The 24435-nt window shown below is 41.6% G+C and overlaps 1 protein-coding gene across 5 annotated transcripts in view; it reads left to right on the top strand.

The window, feature by feature from the left end:
- Positions 1 to 8703: 8703 nt before the first annotated feature.
- Positions 8704 to 24435, top strand: part of a1cf (apobec1 complementation factor) — a 40498-nt gene continuing 24766 nt past the window's right edge. For all 5 annotated transcript variants that reach the window (XM_048551260.1, XM_048551259.1, XM_048551257.1 and 2 more), the window contains exons 1-4: positions 8704 to 8816; positions 17121 to 17266; positions 19889 to 20023; positions 23494 to 23624. In XM_048551260.1, the coding sequence (XP_048407217.1) occupies positions 17168 to 17266; positions 19889 to 20023; positions 23494 to 23624 (365 nt within the window). In that variant the 5' untranslated portion in view covers positions 8704 to 8816; positions 17121 to 17167. The remainder of the gene's footprint in view (positions 8817 to 17120; positions 17267 to 19888; positions 20024 to 23493; positions 23625 to 24435) is intronic.

Raw genomic sequence — 24435 nt, 5'->3', positions numbered from 1 at the left:
TCTCTGACTCCAGCACCTGCAGTTCTTACTATCTTTTATTAAATATCTTTTGCACTCTCTTTAGTTCAATCACGTTCTTCCTACAATGTAGTGATCAAAACTGCACAAAGTACTCCAGTTGTGGCTGAACCAGTATTTTTACAGTTCCAGTAAAATCTCCTTGCTGTTGTGCACTGTAGCTTGCTTAGTAAATGGGAGCATCCCATATGTCTTCTCAACCAGCTTATCTACCTGTTCTGCGACCTACAGAGACATCTAGATGCGTACTCCATGGTCTCTCTGATCTTCACTGCTTTTCAGGGTTCTACCATTCATAGTGTAATGCCTTGTTTTGTAAGACCTTTCTATGTGCATTACCTCACACTTTTCCATTTGCCACTATTCTGCCCACCTGACTGGTTTATTTATATCCTCCTGCAATTTATAGCTATCCTCCTGACTAATCCGAACCCTATCAATTTCTTTGTGAACATCTTGATTGCAACCCAAATCAAGGCCAGATCGATAATTTAGACCATAAACTGCAATGGTCCCAGCAGTTAGTCCTGAAGAACTTACTGGGAAACGAGTTCCAGTCACAGAAATATCCCTGATAACAAGGTGTGGAGCTGGATGAACACAGCAGGCCAAGCAGCAGCAGAGGAGCAGGAAGGCTGATGTTTCGGGTCTTGACACATTTTCTGAAGAAGCTTTCCTGCTCCTCTGCTGCTGCTTGGCCTGCTGTGTTCATCCAGCTCCACATCTTGTTGTCGCAGATTCTCCAGCATCTGCAGTTCCTACTATCACAGAAACATCCCTCTAGTATTACCCTCTGTTCCTGGCTTCTCAGCAAATTTTGGATCCCACGGGTTCTAACTTTCTTGACCACTCTGCTAATCTTGAAGTTACTTTATAGTCTAAAGTGCAAGTAGATCATGGGAAATGTATTAACTTCATCAACAGCCCTCAAAAATTCCATCAAATTTTTCAAACACTACTTTGCCTCAACGGATCTATACCAATAACCCCTGACTAACCTAAGATAATAAACTGTGAGGCTGGATGAACACAGCAGGCCAAGCAGCATCTCAGGAGCACAAAAGCTGACGTTTTGGGCCTAGACCCTTCATCAGAGAGGGGGATGGGGTGAGGGTTCTGGAATAAATAGGCAGAGAGAGGGCGAGGCGGACCGAAGATGGAGAGAAAAGAAGATAGGTGGAGAGAGTATAGGTGGGGAGGTAGGGAGGGGATAGGTCAGTCCAGGGAAGACGGACAGGTCAAGGAGGTGGGATGAGGTTAGTAGGTAGATGGGGGTGCGGCTTGGGGTGGGAGGAAGGGATGGGTGAGAGGAAGAACAGGTTAGGGAGGCAGAGACAGGTTGGACTGGTTTTGGGATGAAGTGGGTGGAGGGGAAGAGCTGGGCTGGTTGTGTGGTGCAGTGGGGGGAGGGGACGAACTGGGCTGGTTTAGGGATGCGGTGGGGGAAGGGGAGATTTTGAAACTGGTGAAGTCCACACTGATACCATTAGGCTGCAGGGTTTCCAGGCGGAATATGAGTTGCTGTTCCTGCAACCTTCGGGTGGCATCATTGTGGCACTGCAGGAGGCCCATGATGGACATGTCATCTAAAGAATGGGAGGGGGAGTGGAAATGGTTTGCGACTGGGAGGTGCAGTTGTTTGTTGCGAACTGAGCGGAGGTGTTCTGCAAAGCGGTCCCCAACCCTCCGCTTGGTTTCCCCAATGTAGAGGGAGCCACACCGGGTACAGTGGATGCAGTATCCCAGTCGCAAACCATTTCCACTCCCCCTCCCATTCTTTAGATGACATGTCCATCATGGGCCTCCTGCAGTGCCACAATGATGCCACCCGAAAGTTGCAGGAACAGCAACTCATATTCTGCCTGGGAACCCTGCAGCCTAATGGTATCAGTGTGGACTTCACCAGTTTCAAAATCTCCCTTTCCCCCACCGCATCCCAAAACCAGCCCAGTTCGTCCCCTCCCCCCACTGCACCACACAACCAGCCCAGCTCTTCCCCTCCACCCACTGCATCCCAAAACCAGTCCAACCTGTCTCTGCCTCCCTAACCTGTTCTTCCTCTCACCCATCCCTTCCTCCCACCCCAAGCCGCACCCCCATCTACCTACTAACCTCATTCCACCTCCTTGACCTGTCCGTCTTCCCTGGACTGACCTATTCCCTCCCTACCTCCCCATCTATACTCTCTCCACCTATCTTCTTTTCTCTCCATCTTCGGTCCGCCTCGCCCTCTCTCCCTATTTATTCCAGAACCCTCACCCCATCTCCCTCTCTGATGAAGGGTCTAGGCCCGAAACGTCAGCTTTTATGCTCCTGAGATGCTGCTTGGCCTGCTGTGTTCATCCAGCCTCACATTTTATTATCTTGGATTCTCCAGCATCTGCAGTTCCCACTACCCCTGACTAACCTGTTGTTTTTCCAAGTGCTGATAATATTCCATCCTCTGAATTCTTTCTAATAATTTCCCTAAATGAATATATTCAAGGCTAAGATCGACAGATTTTTAATCATTGCTGACAGGCCTGTAATTTCCTGGCTTATTACTTCCTTCCATATTTAATAATGTGAAAAAGTTAGCAGCTTCCAGTCCTCTGACACCTCACCTGTTGCCAAAGAAAATTTGGAAATTACTGCGGAGGTCCCTGATATCTCATCCCTTCCCGCTCTGTGATACACCTAATCTGAGCCTGTGAATCCACTCTTTCGGCTGTTAAACCTGTTAGTTTCTCACTTCTCCATGTTAATTTCCTCTACTATTTCACACTGCTGCATTCTAATGTCTATACCAGTGTTACCCTTTACCATTGTGAAGACCAATAGAAAGTACTGAGGACTGTGCCTTCATCTTCCAGATTCACACAAAGACTACCTCTATTCTCCTGCTCTTCATAAATTTTAGGAAACCCTTTAGAAACTCCTATATTATACTTGCCAATACGTTCTCATGCACTCTCTTAGCTCCCCTCTGTAAGCTCCCTTTCGGTGCTTTTTATACTTCGCTAAGGACTCTACAGGATTGAGCCCTTGGCATTTGCCATTATCTTCTCCGATTTTTTTAAAATGCTAACCTTTGTGTTCCTCGATATCCAAGGCTCCCTGGTCCTGGTCCCATTTTTGCCCTATACTCTCACCATTTCCTCCTTGAACGCCTCCAACTGCTCTGGAGCAGTTTTGTTTGCAAGTAGCTCCCAGTCTATTTGGGCCAAATTGTAACCTATCTTAGACAATTAGCCTTTCCCCAGTTTAGAAGTTTTATTCCGAGTCCATACATGTCCTTTTCCACAGATATCTTAAGTCTAGCTGAGTTATGGTCGTTATCACCAAATATTTCCATCTCTAGCCCAGGCTCATTTCCAAAGTTAGGTCCAGAATTGTGCCTGCCTTTCTTGGGCTTTCTACACACTGGCTAATAACGTTCTCCTGGATGCAATTTAACAATTTTATAACCTCCACAATTTGCATGCTAAAACAATCTCTGTTAATATTATTTAGTTAAAATCTTTATTACTGCCTTTTGTTCTTACACTTAGTCACACAGCACAGAAACAGACCCTTCAGCCCAACTTGTCCATGCTGACCAGGTTTCTTAAAATGAACTAATCCCATTTGCATATGTTTGGCCTATGTCCTGCTAAGCCTTTCCTAACCTTCTCTCATATTTTGCTTCTCTTTCTATCCCTGACTGTTTGGAGACCTATAATACACTTACAACAACATTTCTGGTTCCTTTCTGTTTTTTTTTAATTTTTTATTATCTTTTTATGATCCTTCCAAGATAATACCACTCCTAATGTCTAGAATTGGTCAACATTGCAGGCCAGCCAGGTTTTTTTTAATCTTTCTCCTTATCCTGTCTGAATACCCTATAACCAGGAATTCTGATATGCTAAACTACTCATTTTTTGGCCAAGTCTTGGTCATATCTATGATATCATACTCCCACGTACCTCCCTGCATCTTCAGCTCGTCTGTTTTATTCCTCAAGCATTAAAATATATTCCATCTACTCTTGCAAAACTCGCTTCTTTCTTATCTGGCCTAGGTATCCAATGCCATCCAGATTCACTTACTCGCATTTCAATTTCTAATTCCATCTCACCTTCTCTCCCCTCTGAACTACTTGTCAGGATCCTGTTTTCCTGCCAATATAGCTTAAATCTACTCCAACTGCAACAGAAAACTTTTGTATGAGGATGTTAGTTCTGTTCCTACTCAGATGTAACCCATCCAAAGTCCCACCTTGCTCAAAAATGGTCTCACCTTTGTAGGAAGCTAAAGCCTTCCCTCCTGCACCATCTCTCCAGACTTTCATCTGTTCTATCCTTCTATTCCTATACACACTATGGTGTAACATCAGGACCAAGCTAGAGATTACTGCTTTTGAAATCCTGCTTTTCAATTTCTGACCTAATGCCCTGACGTCTGCATACAGGACCTCATTCCTCTACTTTCCTATGTCATTGGTCCCAACGTAGACTACAGCTTCCAGTTGTTCACCATCCCCCTTCAAAATGATCTGTAACTCTTCCATGACATCATTGACCCTGGCACCTGGGAAGTACCATATCATTCTGGAGACATGTCTACAGCCACAAAAGTGCTCACACTCTCCTCACTAACAAATCCCTACCATACTGCCCTTTCATATAGTTTCTTCCTACCAGCAAGCATCAGGGCCACCCAAAATGTCATGGTTTTGGCTTTGAATGGTGTTTGCACATGAACCACCACTCTCATCGTTATCCAAGACTGAAAAACGGTTTGAGAGACATGAGAAATTCCTCACTAGCTGCCTGGTTCTCTCCTTCTGTGTCACCCATTCTCTCTCCTTATGCACTTCCTTAAGGTCCGGGATGACCACGTCCAGAAGTGTGGTATCCATGAATCTCTCAGCCTCTTGGTACCCCTAGCTGCTTCACAAGCTCCAAAACATTGAGACTGGTGTAAACTAATGTGGGTACATTACAGTCAGAAATGGGCAATTATATAATGGAGAAGAAGGAAATGGCCGACAAACTAAATGTATAATGGGTACAGTGAGAAATGTCAAGTTGGTAATGTAGTTGTGAAAAACCCCTTTGGCGATGAGTGACCATAATATGAGAGAAATCTTCATCAAATGGAGAATGAGGTAGTTGACCCTGAGATTGTGGGTCCTGAATATTGATAAGGGAAACTAAGATGGTATGAAGCATGAGCTGGCTTTGTTGGTTTGAGAAATGTCACAGAAAGGAATGACAGTGGTTAGGCAATGGCAAACATTCACAGAGCAAATGGGTGACCTCCAAAAATTGTTTATTCCTAAGTGGTGCAAGAATACAAAGAGAACTGTGACCAAAGCTTAACTTATAAGAGATAGAATTAGATGCAGAAAAGAGGCTACAACTTGACAAAATAAAACTATAGACCTGAGGTTTGGTAATAGTTTATAAGTCAGCAAAGGAGGACCAATGATTTGATTAAGAAGAGGAAATAGTGTTTGACGGTAAGCTTACAGGGAACATAAGACCTAACTAAATGTTTCTATTGATACATAAAGGGAAAATGATTGGTGAAAACAAATACAGGTCCCTTACAGACAGAAAACAAGAATTTATAATAGGGAATAAAGAAGTCGCTGACAAACTAAACGATACTTCACTTAAGTCTTCACAAAGGATGACACAAATAAATATATCAGAAATGACAGGGACCACAAGGGAGAGGGATGAACTGAAGCAAATCTGTAACAGTAGAGAAATATTACTGGAGAAATTGAAGGGATTGGAGGCTGATAAATCCCCAGGACCTGATAATCTATATCCCAGAGTATTTAAAGAAGTGGCCCTAGAAACAGTGAATGCATTGCTGGTCATCTTCATAGATTTATTAGGACTTCCAACAATCTTTCAACAAAGTCCCACATAAGAAATTAATGTATAAATTAATGCTCATGGGATAGGGGGTCAGTGAATTCAGATAGATAGAAAATTGGTCAGCAGACATGAAAAAAGAGTAGGAATAAGTGGCACTCTTTCTGAATGGCAGACAGTGGCTAATGGGATAGCGCAAGGGATGGCGCTAGGACTCCAGCTATTCAAAATATATGCTAATGGCTTAGATGGGGGAACTAAATGTAATACCTGAGGGTGAGGAGAATGCAAAGATATCACAGTGTGATTTCTACAGGCTGAGAGGGCAAATGCATGACAGATAAAATATAATATTGATAAATGTGTTGTCAGCAAAAATAAGAAGGTAGATTATTTTTTGAATTGTTGTAAATTGAAAGAGGGGAACATTCAATAACACCTGGGTGTCCTGGTGTATAAGTCACTGAAAGTAATTGGTAAAGTAATGACCTGTATGTTGGCCTTCATAGCAAGAAGATTTGAGTACAGGAATGAGGATGTCTTGCTGCAATTATGCAGGGCATGGGTGAGGCCACCTGGAATATTGCATAGATAACAAAGTGTGGGGCTGGATGAACACAGCAGGCCAAGCAGCATCTTAGGAGTACAAAAGCTGACGTTTCAGGCCTAGGCCCGAAATGTCAGCTTTTGTACTCCTAAGATGTTTCTTGGCCTGCTGTGTTCATCCAGCCCCACACTTTGTTATCTCGGATTCTTCAGCATCTGCCATTCCCATTATGTCTGATCACAATTTTAAAGTGAAATATTGCATGCAGCTTTGATCCCCTTATCTGTGGGGAAGGATGTTCTTGCTATAGATGGAGCGCAGTGATGGTTTACCAAATTGATTCCTGGGTTGGCAGCACTGACATAGGAGGGGAAATTGAATCAGTAAGGATAGTTTTCACCCAAGTTTAGAAGAATGAGAGGAGGATCTCATGGAAACCTATAAAATTCTAACAGGACTAGACAGGTTTGATGCTGAAAGGATGTTCCTAATGTTGTGGGTTAAAGGTAAGAGGATAAACATTATGAGATAAGGAAAAAGTTCTTCACTCAGTGAGTGGTATACCTGTGAAATTTCATATCACAGAAAGTGGTTGACACTAAAACATAAGAAAACAAGGTGTAGAGCTGGATGAACACAGCACACCAGGCAGCATCAGAGGAGCTGGAAGGCTGATGTTTCAGGTCTGGACCCTACTCCAGCAGCCGAAATGTCAGCTTTGCTGATCCTGTGATGCTGCTTGGCCTGCTGTGTTTATCCAGCTCTACACCTTGTTATCGCAGACTCCAGCATCGGCAGTTCCTACTATCTCTGAGACTAAGACATTATGTGTTTCAAGAAGGAGGTAGCTGTAGCCCTTGTGGCTAAAGAAATCAAGTGATATGGGGGGAGGGCAGGGTTAGGGTATTGATCTAAATGATCACCATGATCATCTTGAGTGGCAGACTATGATTGGCGGATCAAATGGCCTACTCCTGCTCCTGTCTTCTCTGTAACAACAAGTATCACTGTTTACAGCAGCAACTTGTCCATTTCAGGGGCTCAACATCAAATGAATCAAAGAACTGAAGCACCTTCAAGAAATGGTGCATTTTTCTTGCTAAACAGGAAGCATCTCGAGGAGTTTCAATGTCATATCGAGTATGGTTGGTGTCATCAGTTTTTAGACGTAGCCATTGAGACCCTCATGAAGAGAGGTGGGCCCAGGAAGAGGATCCCGTTCCCGCTTTAAGAGCTAAATGCTGAAACTGAGCCTGATTTGGAAGCGATGTCATTCTATTTCCCAGTCACTGTCAGGTACACCTTTCCCGGATACTGGAGCGACGGACACCTGCATGAGGTCATCAAGCCCCAACCATTCCCACAGTTGTTCAAAGCATGGACTATCACTTGGTGCTACCAATATCCATGATCGAACCCAATGTAGCTCAAGCCAACCTTCTTCATAGAAATTCACAAATAACACACATTTAAGTCCAACACTTTGCAGCGTGTGGTCAGTTTTAACATGTTAAAGATAAGGAGGCAATAAATGCATTGGGAAGTCCATGACAATGGCCAATGAATTGTTCAGAGAATAACTGGCAACATTGGGACAACTCTACACAAAATCCCAAATTATTATATGGTTATGAATGTTGACTTGTTCAGTCACAGTTGACTGGCAACCCTGTCATGCATAATCCCTTGGTTCCCTTGGAACCCCTATCTGTTACTGGGCGATGTTTCCAATGCCCCATCATGTGTAAGGCTATTGATTACCCTTTCATAATACTTGGGAAGTTTTGCACATACACATTTGTTGTAAGAAAGATGTTCGTTCGTATTGTACCTTAATGACTGCAGGGTGCAACCAGCAGAGAATTGTTATTTTTTAACCTGTATTTAATGTTGTACTGTAGGAAATTGTTGTAAGCATTTCCCATCAGATGTCACTTGCTCTTGTCCCATTCACCAACATTAGCCAAAGGAAAATCAACCTAAAGTGACAGGGAGGTAATATAAAACACAATTAACAAGCAAAACACTTTTTTTTTAAAAAGTACCTAATGGGAGATTGGACATTTGTTAGATGCTGTATTAAACAATATGAATGCATGGGATTTTTTTTTGTTTTGGTTTAACGAGAACAGCTTCCTGTAAAGCCTAGCTCCATTACAGCATGACTCTCAGTTTTACCTCTGTACAACAACCTTCCAGTTGCCAATCAAGCCGAGCAAAGGCTGCGGTGTGGGGAGATAGGCTGAGTTAAAATTTAACCCGAGCTGATTGTTAAACACTTGTGCAGCTGAACCTTTGGATTTTGATATGATGATTACAGAACAACATTGGTGACACGTCGCAAACCTCATCATAATCAAGGAAGACTTTTCCGAGCGCTGATCTCTCAAATTGCTCAGGTACTACATTTATGAGGGGGTTTTTTTGGAGGGTGGGGGCGTGCTTGGCGTTAATTTGGTCAGTTAATTGTTTCCTTACAGTGAAATTTCTGCGTGGGAAAGGCACAGGGGAAGCTCGTGATTGTGTAAGGGGCTGTTTTAATTTATATTGTGAAGTTTACTACGACCAGGGAACTAGACTGAGTTTGGCGATGGGATGGTGGCTGTGTTCATTGCTATCTTCGCTGGTGCACTCAATGAAGTTTTAACAGTAGGCAAGAGGGAGAATCATTGATTCACTTCGAGAATACGCCCTGTTTAAGCAATTAAACATCTGAAACCATTGCAGTACACACATACAAAGCTGAACGTAAAGCGTCTTTAAAATGACCCATGAGCCTTAAAGGCCCTTCCCTGATGTTTTGGCCACTTTCAGGTAGTTTGGGGTGAATTTCTGTGACACATTTTGCAGTGCTGTGCTGTACAATGGCCTCTGACGGCAGATGGGGTTTTGAACTAAAGTCAACACATCTGAAATGAGCCTCGATCGATCTGCACAAGGCAAACACCCAAAATCCTGTTATCTCGTGTGTGCAAACAGTAACCAGGGTTCTTCCAAAGAGCTCTTTCACTCCGGAGGTAAACGAGCGCCACTCAGAACCGAAGCAGTCAGCAGTAGTTAGCCCGGTCAGGTCAAGGCAAGCTCCCCCCCCCAGCGTTGCACTGAAAGTACAGAGCAAGTGAATTCTGCCACCTCTGTGCAAATCTGGGGCTGTCCAGCGTCACGTGGCTGCTGGGATGGGTGGGTATATCGGAGTGTAGTTACGACATGTTGACCCTACTTCAGAAACACCACAGATAACTTTTAGACAAAAGCGAAGGTCTAAAGCGTGCAGTCAGAAACCCAGTTATCCACACGGATTGATCAGTCAGAGTTAAAATGTATTAGCCGCAGTGACATGAACTGTTCACTTTCGAGTGGAAAGGTTTTGCTGAACTCTCTCTCTTGCACCGATGAAGGACAGTTAGGAACGACTGTTGGAGATCCTGGTCCAGGGACCAACATGTTTGCACTTGGGGACGTTTCAAGCTGTAGAGTCATGATTGGTAAGGGGGTGTAGGGTACAGGCACAAAAAAAGGGAGTTAAGCCTACTTTCAGATGATTAATGACTAACCTAGTATGGGCCAGGCTTGAGGGGCCGAATAGCCTACTGCTGTTAATATGCTGCTATATTACGGTTTGGAACCTATCTCATTTCTGTTACTGACTTCATTGAAGTATTGTAGGGAGGCACGTAACATTTTTTAAGTACTGGTTATTTAATACAATAAAAAAACTTAGGTTCTGAATAATTTAAGTTTTATTTCCATAGAATTTATCATAGAATCCCTACAGGCTGGAGCAAGCCATTTGGCCCATCCAGTCCATACTGCCGCTCTAAAGAATATCCGACCCAGATCCACACATTAGCCTATTCCTGTAAACCTGCAGTCCCCATGGATTATCCACCTATCCAGCACACCCCTGGACACTACAGGCAATTTAGCATGGCCAATCCACCCTAACCTGCACATCTTTGGACTGTGGAAGGAAACTGGAGCACCCAGAGGAAACCCATGCATACATGGAGAGAATGTGCAAATTCCACACAGAAGGTTGCCCAAGGCTGGAATCGAGTCTAGGTCCCTTGTGCGATGAGGCAGCAATGCTAACCACTGGCCCACCCCTTAAAAATAATCTGAATTTTGAATAAACATTAAGTGTTGAATTTTACATAACGGAAAGCTCATGTGCACCATTGCAGTGGACACAGTTATCGATCAGTCACATTTATATGCATTTTTCAGTTCCCATTTACATTAGTATGATGGATTGTGACTGACATTCTGTTCCCCAATAACCCCCTGCGGGGAAACCTAACCACACTCTCTGCCTTTGTGATGATGATTTTAAACTGAAGCTGTCTAGTGACAAAGCTTACTGACCATAGGAAATAATTTTCCTGGTTTATTTTATCAACACCTGTCATTTTTAATGCATTTCTCAAACTCTTTCGTGACTCTCGAGTCAAAAAAGGCAAACTAATTTCTCTGGTCTCTCTTCGTAGCTAAAGCTATTCATCCCTCATGTCACTCTTCTGAACCACTTTCGTGCTATCACCATGGCCTTAAGATTATCCCTAAATAAGACACAAAAATATGGATGTAATATTCCAAATATGATTGGACGTTTCCACAAAAATGGCCTGTAGTTGCTCTGTAGTACGTAACTTTAGTATTTCAGAGGACAAAAAGAAACTTGTTGGGGAAACATCTTGCATTCAACAGGGCAGATGTCAGAATGCAAAATTGCAAAGAGAACTAAGATTTCTACTGAATGAGAAAAGGGCACTGATTAATGGGGTTCCAATGTAAGGGAACATTGGCATGGTGGTAACGTCATTAGAATAGTAAACCAGAGTCCTAGGAGAATGTTCGGAAAGCAGGGTACAAACCCCATGATGGCAGATGGTATGTGGAAGTTGAAAATAAAAATAATTTTAAATGTAACCCCCTTTTGAATGTCCTAAACCCCATCTGGTTTACTAATGTGCTTTGGAGAAGGAAATCTGCATGCATGTGACTCCAGATCAGCATTGGTCTGATTGACTCTCTGAGCAATTAGGGATAGACAATAAAGACCTAGCTAGTGACACCTTTATCCATGAGTGAATTTACGAGCATGGATATACGACTAGGCAATCATAGAATCCCTACAGTGTAGAAAGAGGCTATTCAACCCATCAAGTCCAAGCTGAACCTCTGAAGAGCATCCTAGCCAGACCCATCTCCCCACCTAATCCCTGTATCTGCACATTTCCCATTGCTAATCCACCTGGCTACACATCCCTGAACGTGAAGGACAGTTCAGCATGGATAATGCACCTAAACAGCAGTCGGCACAACAGTGTGGGCCCAAGGGCCTGGACAGTGCTGTACTGTTCTATGTTCTCTGTCTTTGGACTGTGAGAGAAAACCAGCTGATACAGCCCATCAAACCTGCTCCGCCATTTGATACGATAATGGCTGATTGCACACTCCAGTGCCTTTGCCCACATTTTACATAAGTCACTTTACACCGCAAATAATCAAAAAAGTTGCCAACCTCTAAATTTACTCAGACTCTGCTTCCATAGCCCTCTGGGTTAGAGAATTCCAAAGATTCACCAACATTTGAGTAAAAAAAAATTCTCCTCCTCTGCATTTCTTTAAAAAAAGTTGCTGCATCTCAAATGAGACATTAAATTGAGTCTTTCTCAGGAGGATGTACAAGATCCCTTGGCATTATTTCAGTGAACAGAAGGGACCCAGTCCCCTTAAGAAAATTTAACACACAGTGTACACCACAAAATAACACACTGTCTGAACATTATCAACATTGCTGTTTTTTGGGAGCTTGCTGTCTGCAACTTAGTTTGTGTATTTCCTTCATAATTCCAACAGTTCCTACGTTTCAAAAAGTACTTCATTTGTTGTAATGTTCTTCACAATCTTCACTAGTCATGAAATACGCTACACACAAAAATGCAAGATTTCATTTGGCACACCATTTAAAAATATGGCTAAACACAAAGTGGGCTAAACTTATTGCTCCCCAGAAATGGGCACAGGGGTTGTAGGGAGTGTGTAGAGCAAGTAATTAACCTGGATCAATGAAGGCAGATTGCCAACTTCATGCTGTTTGCGCACTTCAGTGATTTCAGTTTACAACCAGTGTTGGCCGTGTTGTTGACTGCCTGGACATATCAAGGGGAGACAGTGGTTGGCACCACTTAAAGCCAGTTACACTGTTTAAAGGAAAGGTGCAGGAGGAGAGTCTGGCCCGGGAAACATTGAGTAATGACACAATGTGGAATGTACAGCAGGTTCCAACGTTATAACCTCTTGCAGGAAAAGCATTGCTGAAGGAGTTGGAAAGGTGTAGAACCCCTCTGTAACAGCAGAGAGAAAGGATGCCGCCCAGCCACCCAGTCAGAAACTGGTAGCCCTGGAGGTTAGTGCAGGGATTCAAACCCCGAAGACCTGAATACAGTGCAGTAAGAACGAGTGGTCGAGGTCAGCAAATATATCTTTGAGTGGCATACCCTACCAATTGCAATAGCCTCACAGACTGCTCAACTCTCTAGTTTGCCAACTAATGTAACAACAATCTCTATCAATCGTTACATTTATCTGACATGGATGTGTCGCAACAGATCCTAATACAGTTAGCATGGCTGCAAGTAGTTGTGCTCGCAAATTTAGATTTGTGTGATCCATTTTGTTTTCACTAAAAATGGCCCCTAAAGAATGAGATTATGTTGCTGTACACACTGTCTATCACACAGCAAAGGCCTGTATGGCTTGCAGCTACAACACTTACAAGCTGATGATAGTTTGAGCATACATGTTTTACTTTCATCTGCTCAGCACTTCACAACTCCAGCTTTGTGCCTTTCTTCTTTCATATATTGAAGAAATGCAACTTGGCCAATGGAGGGGTGGCCGTGGGGTGGGTGTTTCGATGGTGATTAAGAACTTGCAAGAAGACAGTGATAATAAAAATGCACTGTCCTTGAATGTCTCGCTTACAGCCACCAGTTTAGACACTGATACTGCACGTAATTTAGGGGTAGCATAGAGATGGAATCTGTAGGGGGGGGGTGAGACACTCAATACGAATGGTCTGCAGGAAGAGCATAGAACAAGAGGACAGTTACAGGTATCAGCTTGCCCTTAGGCTGCACAGATGTCATGTTGTGGAGGACGAAGCTAAACTTTGATTGGGCAACTGAAGAACCCTGATGAGTGTGGATTGGTGAGTGCTTTAGAAATCTCACCAGAAAGTCAACATCAAGCAGAACAAAGGAGTTTGGCACAACTTGGCATTCGAGCAGAGTTTGAGTTCAGCTCTTCCAGCATGGAAAAGCTGGCCAACTCCATGCAGACATTTGTGGACCTGGCCATAACGCAGGTGTGATTCTTAATGGCACAGCTTTCATTGCAGCATGACAGTACTCACTGTATATGCTTCAGTGAAGTCCTCCTGCATAACTAGACTGCTCCTACCATGTGTGTTAATTACACTGTCAAACAGGGTTTGCAGGCTTTCACAGCAGCTCAACAATATATCTGTCACTGATCATAAGGATCGCTGAAACTTCTCCCAGGGGACTGGCAGTAGTTCTATAGAACATGAAGTTGCTGTTCGCTTCCAAGGAAACAGCATCCAACCTTCTATTCCCACCCCTCTGACAGTGCCCTCTTGTTGTTTGAGAGTTCATTTTGTTTTTTTCATGCCGTGGTGTCAGGCCTCATAGCTACAGGTATGCTCTGAGATGCACAATAAAACCACCTGCAGTCACTGTCAGTTAAAGTCAGCGCCTTCCACCTACTTCTCTCGACAAGGTTTGAGGGCGGCATGGTGGCTCAGTGGTTCACACTGCTGTTTCACAATGCTACGGACCCGGATTCAATTCCACCCTCAGGCGACTGTCTGTGTGGAGTTTGCACATTCTCCCTGTGTCTATATGGGTTTCCTCCAGGTGCTCCGGGTTCCTCCCACAGTCCAAAGATGTACTGATTAGGTGGATTGGCCGTACTAAATTTCTCATAGTGCCCAGGGACGTGTAAATTAGGTGGATTAGATATGGGAAATGCAAGGTTACAGAGAATAGGTAATGAGATGGGGATGGGGATGGGGATGGGTCTGAGTGGGATGCTCTGCAGAGGGCTGGTGTGGACTTGTTGGGCCAAATGGCCTGCTTCCACACTGTAGGGATTCTGTGATTTGCCATTGTATCGAGCACCTCAGTGACCTCCCAGACACACTGGTCATGTTGGGATCCTTGCACTGTTCTGACATTGTTGTTGTGGCTGCAGTAATTTCAGTGAGGAGATCTTTACTGAAATGAAACCTTCTTCTACATTGTTCCTCCCTGACATAAATATGGCGTCCAGCTAAAAAATCTAAACCCAAATGAATATGGCGTCCAGCTAAAAAAACCTAAGCTAAAACCTTACTCTCGCTATCTCTCCCTCCACCTCCTCTATATTACAGTAACTTGTCCTATGTAGCCTTTTTCTCTCAAATTCACACCATATTCCAAGCAGGCTGTATCCAGCAGACACATTCATTTGTCATTTGGTACAATTTACCCCAAACACGTAAAGCATACATTTGGAACTCATAGGCACTCATAGTATCTGCACAATGATCCCTGTTTTTTATCCATGGTGCTCTAAACCTTGTGTTAGATGTGGTGAAATAGTCAAATCTCAGTCATAACCTAGGCTACATGTTAAACCACCCACCGTCTACCCGAGATCATTATGTACTGTGATGGATGTTTCAACAAGATCGAACCTCTGGTCCCAGAACACAATCAATAGTTTGTGTCTTGATTGAGACTTCTCATAGATAATAAAAGTCCGTAAACTTCTGCAGGAATGCACAGTTGTCTACCCAGATTGGTTATTCAGTGCATAGTAATCATATACTTCTGACCTGCCCAATAATAGTTTTAAACAGTAAATAGACCCACTGGTACAGACAGTAACTATAACGGCCTTTGTTCAGGGAATTCCTTGCTTATTGTAACTATCCAACTTGCTTTCAAAGCCAGCATAAGACGGCTCCAAATTTAGCTAACACCAAAAGTAATGGAGCAACAATATTCTAACATAAAACTCAAACCTTACATAAATGATATGCCACATGCTATTAGGCGTTAGGGGACCACTGTTAGCAACAAAATGTCCTACGTCCTTGTCCTTTGAAGTTGAAGAGGAGCTCTACACTTTTCTACTCCCTTCAACAAGGCCTCTCTTGCAAGATGGTGTAACCTTGGAGCCTTAAAGTAGACATCTCCCCATCAAAACTGTGACTGTGAAATGCAGAAGAATTAAAGAGAAGACAAGCCTATTCAGTTCTAATGTGAGTTTTCAATAAGCTGAACTCATGGAAAAATAAGTTGGCTTTATTTCTCTCCACAATGCCACATTGATGCGTCGAGCATCTGACGTTGCCATCATCTGCTCCCTATGTTACATAATTTGGCCCAACTGTGTCATTGCTGCCCTGTTAAAACAGAAGCCTTATTTTTTAACTGTCACCTTAATCAAGGCTTTTTTGAGTTTCACACACCCTTTAATGGTCTGCTGATCTTATGTTTCCCATTTTAATGATGTGGGCCCTTTCAAATCTAAGAATTTACTGGGATTTGCCAAGGTGAGTGCAGGCTGAGAGTGCGCTTGGCGGTCTTCCCAACTGCCAGATCTTTCTACAATTTTCCGGGGGATGGCAAGTCCTGAAGAGGGGTGTCCGTCCTCACCCCAACTGAGGCCCAATGTGGCCAATTAATGGCTACTTTCCACCCGGCCCTCAATTTTGGAGCCTAGGGAAGAGTTTCAGTGATTGGGTGGGCAAGGGAGCAGTAATGCCCAGCAGGCCGTGCTGCTCAGACCTAGAGTGAAAGACAAGATCCTTCATTATTTGCCTCCTTTTCAGATCAAATAGCCTCGTCTCCAAGATCTGTTTCTATCCCTAGTCCCAACTCCACAGGTAGGCTCTTCATCTCCCCTCCTTGCACTTCAAATCACATCCTTGACACTTGACCCTCATTCCCCTGGGCCTTACCCTGTGAAACCTCATAGTTCTGTGTGCGCTGTGGTCTCAAGTGCAAAGACTCTGGGCCTTCTCATAGTTTCAGCTGTAGCTACCACTTTTGATGGCACTGCAGGGTTAGGTGGCAGCTCTGTGAGGTGGCATGTATATGGAAGTGAGGGGCAGAAGCCTCATCTCCAGTCAATTGATGCTTCTTGAAATGTTACATGGCAGTGGGGCAGCCAGCATCCATGGGGCTATGTACCATGCCAACCTCTGCCCTCAACACAAATACGATGTTGTTATTCTTAAAATCAGCAGATAATTTGGGAGAAATGTCTTTAACCAGAGAGCAATGGGAATGTGGAACTTTGCTGCCAGACGAATTGATATGAATAACGTAGATGCAGATAAACACATGAGCGACAACACATAGAAGTTTGTGTGACTACACTGAGATGAAGCAATGTTGTAGAAGGTTTGTAAGTGAGCCTGAGCATAGAGCAGTGGGTTGAATGGCTTGTATCTGTGTAGTAAATTCAAAGTGATTCTATGTAATTTTTCATAATTCTGTGATGTAGGTGTTGTCTATCACTTATGGGTACAATTGCAGAATAATGGCATTTCTTTACAGAAACAACGAACCAAACATTTTATGTAATTTTACTTAAATACATTTTGAATTTGGATTTGATTTCAGTGAGCACCTCTAATTTTCCTGATTTATTTTGCTGATAATCATTCACAATGGAATCAAATCAAAAAAACGGGGACGGATTGACCGGCACTCAGAAAGAAGCAACATTACGTGCATTGATTCACCGCACAGGATATAGCTTGGTGCAGGTAGGAGCTCAAATACACCAGGTCAGAAGAATTGCAATGATTGTTTTTAAACCCTACAACTTCTCATCGGTGTGTAAAGACGCCACTGTCCCACCTGCCTGATCAGGATATCAATTCCATTCATCTGCCTGATCTTCATACAACCTACAAACCACCACCTTAACAAAAATCTATTTACTTAAATACTAAAAACTTCAATTAGAACACAAGACATAGGAGCAGAAGAGGCCATTTGCCCCATTGGGTCCATTTGCCAATCAGTGAGTGTCCTGGGAGGAGTAAGTTCCAGATTTCTGCTACCACCTCTGATTTCACTCTTAATGGTCTGGCTCAAATGTGAAGGTTATGTCCAAATTAACAGAATAACTTACACCATTAAATATGAATATATTATCATTTATAAATGTCATTGATAGAATTATGTTTAAAAAGAATGAAATATGACTAAAATAGTTTAGAAAGGTTTTTTTTGTTTGCTATGTTCATTTCAGTAACTAGTTATCTCCCTTAGCAAAGTTATGGTGCAAGAAGATGCCATTCAGACTATCATGTCTGTTCCAGCCAAAAGACAGATGTCTATCTTATTCCCACTTTCCAGCTCTTGATCTGTAGGTCTGTAGGTCTCAGGAATTTACTTTCATGCTCAAGTCTTCTTAAGTATCATGTTTTAAAATGTGCCTCATTATCCCAATACATTTTCAACCTTTCTACCATTACCACTCCCAGGTTATTTACGTCTCTACTAAGGAAATAGATCCTTCCCTTCTAATCTCTCAAGGTGCCTCCTAATTTTATACATCTCAATTAAATTTAGACTGAAGCCTCCTCCATTTCAAAGAAGACGGCCTATCCAATCTTACCTAATATTTGACATTTCTGCATTCATCTCTTTCTAAATATCCTCTGTACCATCTCCACCGCAACTCCATACTTCCTGTAATATGATCAGAACTCCATGCAGTGTTCTAGTTGTGATCCAAATCGTGTTTTATGCATAGTTCCAGCATAACTCACCAGCATTTCACGCTGTGTACTTCAGCTCATAAATAATGTATTCCTTATACTTGCTTAATCATGTTGTCTACTGTTTCATGGATCTGAGGACATGTACTCGAATATTCTTCTGTTTATCAACAATTGTCAGTATCCTGTCATTTAATATGTATTTCTTTGCCTTCTTGGGTGCACAGCTTTATACTTCTGGGGTTAAACAGACCAATTGCCAGGTCCCTGTAATCATTTATTTGGCCAGCCACAAGAAAGTTTGATTTGCAGTTAACCTGCACTAATCTTTCTCTAATCATCCTATTTAATGCAATCAGAACAAATCTACTGTTAGTCCAAATCACTGCTTACAGTACTTCTCCTTCTAAATTGTGGAGGTTATCCTAATAATTTAATATGACAATAAGTCTATGCTATGTCTGGGATCATCTATCATTACACCTAACACGGCAATAGTGCAAATGGAAATTTTGAATTGGGAAGAAGTGGTATGTAATGATGTTAAGCAGCTTCATGGTTTACGGGTTGTTTCTTTTAAAATGCTAGGAGTAAGCAAGATCAAGGTTAATGTTCACAATAGTTTTACACCTAATGTTGTTGAAGTTTCACATTGTCTATAAAGGTTCAATACATTACAAGAATATAAATCAATTTATACAGAGAAGTTCAATTCACCCTCAAATAATCATTCACTGAAATGAATTGATCTTTGCACTTATAACCATTTTGTCCCATTGTTGTGTTTCAGCAAATCCCTGGATTCACCCCTAAAAAACTGACAATATTATACGGAGGGGGAAAAGCTGAGTGGAATTGAATTTATCCAGGAGTGGCACAGAAAAGACAATATAACACAAATTTGTTTTGACTTACACTGATAGTTTTCATTTTACTTTTATTATTTAATCCATTAAAGCAAAGCAAATTTGGTGTGATGCATCAACATTGCAAGCAGGTGTAAGACTAAACCTTAAAAAAAGGTGAAAATTACAGTATAAGTTTAAGTCTAGTTATAATTCATGAATGGTAGACTGAAACAGCATCAGGTGGAATGGCATTTTATCAGCATCAGTAGTTGACGTTTATTCAGGTATGCTAAAGCTGCTCAATTTTTATTGCTGACTTAAAATCCTTTATTTTTTCTTAGTATTTTTAAATGTCAAATTAAAACATCAAAAAGCAGCGGAAGGTCTTAGGGGAAGGATTGGACCCCAAAATAACATTTTCTTTACTCAATGATAATAGATCAAATCAGAACATTATTTTATTTTGTCAGTAACAAATATGTAAACAATATATTCTCTTCTGTGCCAGCACAGAACTTAGAACTCAGTTAGGATAGAACTCAGTAGAAATTGCATTAGGGTGAACCACACACAGACACAGGTTTGGACTTGGGGGATAAAAGCTGTGTAAAATAAAATCTCTTTCCACTTTATTTTACGACACCGTGTGGTTTTGTTATTTGTTACTGAATTAAGTTTTTTGTTCAGACTTCTGGGTGTAAATATCCACCAGGTTACTTTATTGAAGGTGTAACCTTTTAATGTTTAAGGAAGTGTTTGTTGTATTCAAAAGCATGTGAACAGCAATTATCTGATGTCTCTTTTATTGCAGGAAAATGGACAAAGAAAATATGGGGGACCCCCTCCAGGGTGGGAAGGCCCACCTCCTGAGAGGGGCTGTGAGATTTTCATTGGCAAATTACCACGTGATCTTTATGAAGATGAGCTTGTACCAGTTTTAGAAAATGTAATATTATTTATCCACTTTTTAACCTACTTTCTGTCTATTTCACTGGTAACATTTCAACAGAATTAAAATCAGTGTTAATAGGTTGTTACAGCAAGTTTTCATCAATGGATTTGTTTTTTCAAGATTGAGTTTCATAATAAAATTAGGCCAGGAATTGTTTCCTTTCATGTAGTTGTCCAATTTTCACTGCACAGATATTTTTTGTTCCTTCCCTGTGCCACCTGCTTTCAGTTTCCAAAGTGTCTACCAACTGTCCTTGAGTTAGTTATTAATAGTCATTGGGTAGCTGATTCCCTATTTAAGTGCAAATAAAAATCACAAGTTCATAATGTAAAGGCAGTTTGTTTCTGTCTCAAGTTGCTGCTTTGCAGGACTATCAGACATGTGTTTTTGATAGTACAACTGCCGCAGACTTTTTTGGACATGGTGAGTGACAAGGCAAACAAGCTGGTTGCCTATGCACACATCCAACATGCAGTTCCATGATTGTGCCGAAATTTAATCTGCCACCAACGAAACCAGCAGGGATTTAAGTTGACATATTTTCTGTATTCTTAGATTGCCTCCTCTGTGACAACATTGTCGCTGAAACATAAGGTTGCAGGTCTATAACAGGATTAGAAAGGTCCCAGGCAGACTCATGCAAACACCATTCTATAGACAGTCAGCAATGTCTCATTATGTTAACTCCAATTACAAATAACACCCATTGCCTGTTGTTTAGCTAATAACTTGATATTTGAAGGCCTCAGATCAAAATAGAGTTTACCACACAAAGACTTTATCAAAGGTATCTTGTAAAGTTATGATGCATTATGTTTTGGTATAGGATTGTCTGTTCAGAGATGCTCAGGCCAGATATCAAGGTGTTTTTTCATTTATTCATTTATACTATATTTTATTTATACAATGAAGATATCTGACCTAAGCTATTGTAGTTCCAAACTTCCAGCAGTTATGTCTCACATCTTTATGGTGGTCACTGACATGATGCAGTATGCTGCTCTAGCTCCTCTGCTTATCTGTTAAAGGCTATTCCTGCACACCATAAGCTGTTCCTTCTTATGAAACCTTTTAGAGTTCATTGATAACAATCCACCTTTCTAATGGGTATCTTTAATGATATTATTGTCATACAGGGATTCAGACTTTTTTGGGCTGTTGATATTTTCCAATTATTGAGATCAAGTTAATGGGCCTCAAGTATGATATGAGCAATCCTCACCATGTTGTACAGGGCTAACAGTTCGACAGCTTACCGTGGGGTAGGTTTAATGTCACCATCCTCCTTTACTGTAGAGTACATCAAGATCTGCTTGGCTTGATGTGGTAATGGAGATCTACTTGCTGTTAACAAGGGTGGCTGTCAAGTTAAACAGGCTGACATTATTCCACAATAGCAACTCGGTACATGTTACAGTGACTTGATAGTCTCTGCAACAGTGTCTATCAGGAAGATAGGTCCATATCAAATTGTCATAGTGAGTCATGGTTAAGCCACAAGTCAGTATTAAACCTTACGCCTTTATACATCAGCTTAGACTGTTACCGTTTCTTTAAATGCAAACCAAATTTGGCTGTTTCCAATTTGTTGGTCACTTCCCATTGCTCATTGACTAACTCAAAGTAATAGTCACTGCTGCACAAATCTCCTTTCTTGACCCTCTGAATGATGAGGTGAAAGCTCATCAGCCTCTGTCAATTAATTTACTTTTAGCACCTTAATTTTATCTAGAGCTGTACTGTTAATGAGCCTGAGGTTCAGGAGTGCATGAAAAACATTTTTTTATATAGGAATTGTGCAGCTGGGTAACAGTTAAACAGCATTACCCAAAATAAACAAAAAAATGCACAAGATTGTGATATAAAAGCTAAAAATATAGGAAATAGGCATCGATTCAGTCAGCTTCAATGGAGAAAGTAGAAGATACTATTTTGGACTGAGCCATGTTTCTGACCCATTGCATTTTATCCATCAATTTTTTATGTCTATTAAACTCAACACAAAGAAATATCATGGACAATTTTCATTTGAACTTCAGTAAAATATTTTTCATCAAGAATTCATGTGACACTGAAGTTCAAAACAGATTTATGTGTTAAAGTATTACAGAAAGGCTTAACCATACATCATTCAAACTCAGAAACAAAGAATTATTACAGAGTTGAATAGAATCAGTGATATATTCTCTTCCTTCAATGTGTTGTCGAACTAGAAACTTACTGTCTGGTAATATTTGCAAGTTCAGCAAACTTTGTTGCAACTGGCATCTTAGAATTGATTCTGTCAAAACCCAACAAAAACTATATATCTGAAATACCGGACATTTACTGTACTATTGCAATGTCTGAGTAGCCAGTTGAGGGCGCAAGTGAGAAGTGATAAATTTTGTTTAAGACAAATTTTCATTATTATTTATTGATTTTGCTGTATATAAAGTATAACAGTGTTGTATATATCCTTGCATTATGTTTCTATTGCTTAGTGTTTGTGTTTTTATAGTTATTGTGTGGACCACTTGATTACCTGGAATATTTGATCAGCTGGCACGCTTCTGGTCCCATAGGTGTTAGTTAATGAAGAGTTTGCTGTTTTACCTGAAAATTAATCTCATTTCCATTTCAAACTAGGTTAACTATCCATGAGTATTGATATTCGTCGAGGTACAACACAGCATCCATTGACTAACTTTATTGCTATTTTCTGTTCTTGTGAAAACAAGTTATTTACAGAAATGTTTCCAAAAATCACTCAGTTGTTGTCAATACTGATAATCTTTCTTGGTAAGAGATAATAGGAACTCTAGATGCTGGAGTCAGTGATAACACAGTGTGGAGTTGGAGGAACACAGCAGGCCAGGCAGCATCAGAGGAACAGGAAAGCTGACGTTTAGGGTGGGGACCCTTCTTCAGAAATGGGGAGGGGGAAGGGAGCTCAGAAATAAATAGAGAGAGGAGGGTTGGGGCCGGGGAAGGCAGGTGGGATAGTGATAGGGGAGTTCAGGTAGGCAGTGGTAGGGATTGGTCAGTGAGGTGGGAACGGCAGATAGGTGGGAGAGAAGATGGACAGGCTCTCTCCCACCTATCTGCCCTTCCCACCTCACTGACCAATTCCCACCACTGCCTACCTGCACTCACCTATCACCATCCCACCTACCTTCCCCGGCCCCACCCATCCTCTCCCTATTTATTTCTGAGCTCCCTTCCCCCTCCCCATTTCTTTAGAAGGGTCCTGACCCAAAACGTCAACTTTCCTGCTCCTCTGTTGCTGCCTGGGCTGCTGTGTTACTCCAGCCCCACTGTGTTGTCTATTTTGGTAATGTTGGTTAAAGAGTAAATATTTGTCAGGACACAAGTGCAAAAAGTTGAAGCTTCTAATTTTTGTTGCTTAATTTGCTTATCTTGCTTGCATTAAGCATGTCTTGAAACAAATGCTAATTTCATTGTTCTCTTGCTTTCTCCTGCAGATTGGGAAAATATATGAATTACGGATGATGATGGACTTTAATGGCAATAATAGAGGATATGCCTTTGTATTGTTTACTAATAGACAAGATGCCAAGAATGCAATTAAACAACTTAATAATTATGAAATAAGGTTAGTTAATGATACAGCCAAGGTATACAATTCTGGTGTCAAGCAGTGCCTTGAATTTAAGAGTTATATAACTCTCACACCAGCCATCAGTATGTTTACTGAGCATTGGCAAATGTGTCATAATACAAACATAACATAGATGAACTAACATTAAAGGTTTTTGTATTACAGAGTGCTCACTATACCTTACATTGGCAAGTGACATCCAACCAATTCACCACCAAATCAACTCAAAGAAATCTGACATTTTTGATCACAGTTATGTGTAATTTATTACCTTTAATAGTACAAAGACTCATTTTCAGTGATTTAGCATGTAAAGCCCATTCTCTGTCAAGATAAAGAGAGTTGTATCAGGGTAGTGATCCAGTAGGATTTAGGAAACTTTAAAGTTTGAATTTCCCTGTGATTAAACTTCATAACCTATAGCTTTTGGGACTGAGAGTCCCCCACCAGCAAGTCAGTATTATTGAGCAAAAATTAGCTTCCAGTTGCTTTCCAGGGCAGGTCGCAAGAACCTGGAAGGGTGTTGCAATCCTCATCCCTTGAGGTGTTTAATCATGAAGGATTTTTAACCTACGAGGATATGGGGATCTAATCCCAGTTGGGTGGAGTGTGGTCTAGTGGTGGAGAGCATTTTGGGTCTTGAGGAAGCATTGATGTTGTTCCCAGAGCTGTCCTCACCTCACTGTGGATCCTGGGCTTCCTGAGGTCCAGAAAACCTGCCCAGTCTGTTACACCAGAAAAAGCAGGTAAACATATTTAAACCATTTCCCTGGTGTAGGGGAAATTGAAAATCCATGAGTTGGAG

This window comes from Stegostoma tigrinum, chromosome 20 (assembly GCF_030684315.1).
Source record: "Stegostoma tigrinum isolate sSteTig4 chromosome 20, sSteTig4.hap1, whole genome shotgun sequence".
NCBI lineage: Eukaryota > Metazoa > Chordata > Chondrichthyes > Orectolobiformes > Stegostomatidae > Stegostoma > Stegostoma tigrinum.
This window is presented reverse-complemented; position numbering and strand designations above follow the sequence as displayed.